The sequence below is a fragment of the Phaethon lepturus genome, unplaced genomic scaffold (genome assembly GCF_000687285.1).
Source record: "Phaethon lepturus isolate BGI_N335 unplaced genomic scaffold, ASM68728v1 scaffold23023, whole genome shotgun sequence".
NCBI classification, from domain to species: domain Eukaryota; kingdom Metazoa; phylum Chordata; class Aves; order Phaethontiformes; family Phaethontidae; genus Phaethon; species Phaethon lepturus.
The window spans coordinates 2,907-3,146 of NW_010530028.1; the positions used below are offsets into that span (position 1 = coordinate 2,907).

At 70.8% G+C, this 240-nt stretch overlaps 1 protein-coding gene across 1 annotated transcript in view; it reads left to right on the plus strand.

The window, feature by feature from the left end:
• Positions 1-240, plus strand: part of AGXT (alanine-glyoxylate aminotransferase) — a 4,538-nt gene that overhangs the window by 2,804 nt on the left and 1,494 nt on the right. Inside the window, exon 11 of the mRNA XM_010284150.1 lies at positions 140-237. Within this exon, the coding sequence (XP_010282452.1) occupies positions 140-237 (98 nt within the window). The remainder of the gene's footprint in view (positions 1-139; positions 238-240) is intronic.

Below are 240 nucleotides of genomic sequence, written 5' to 3' on the forward strand. Positions count from 1 at the left end.
CCCCATGCGCTTTCGCAGCGGCGGGTCGCTCCCTGCCCTGCAGGGCTCAGGCCCTGCCTCCCCATCGCGAAGCGGCCCGGGGGGATTTGCATCCCCCCTGCACTGGGTGTGGAGGAGGGAGGACGCCGCGCCCCAGTTCCCCCCACCACTGGTCTGCCGTGGGCCGGGCCGAACCTGCCCGGGTGCCCCTTGGGTTTTGCAGGTACCACCACACGGCACCGATCAACAGCTTCTTCAGCC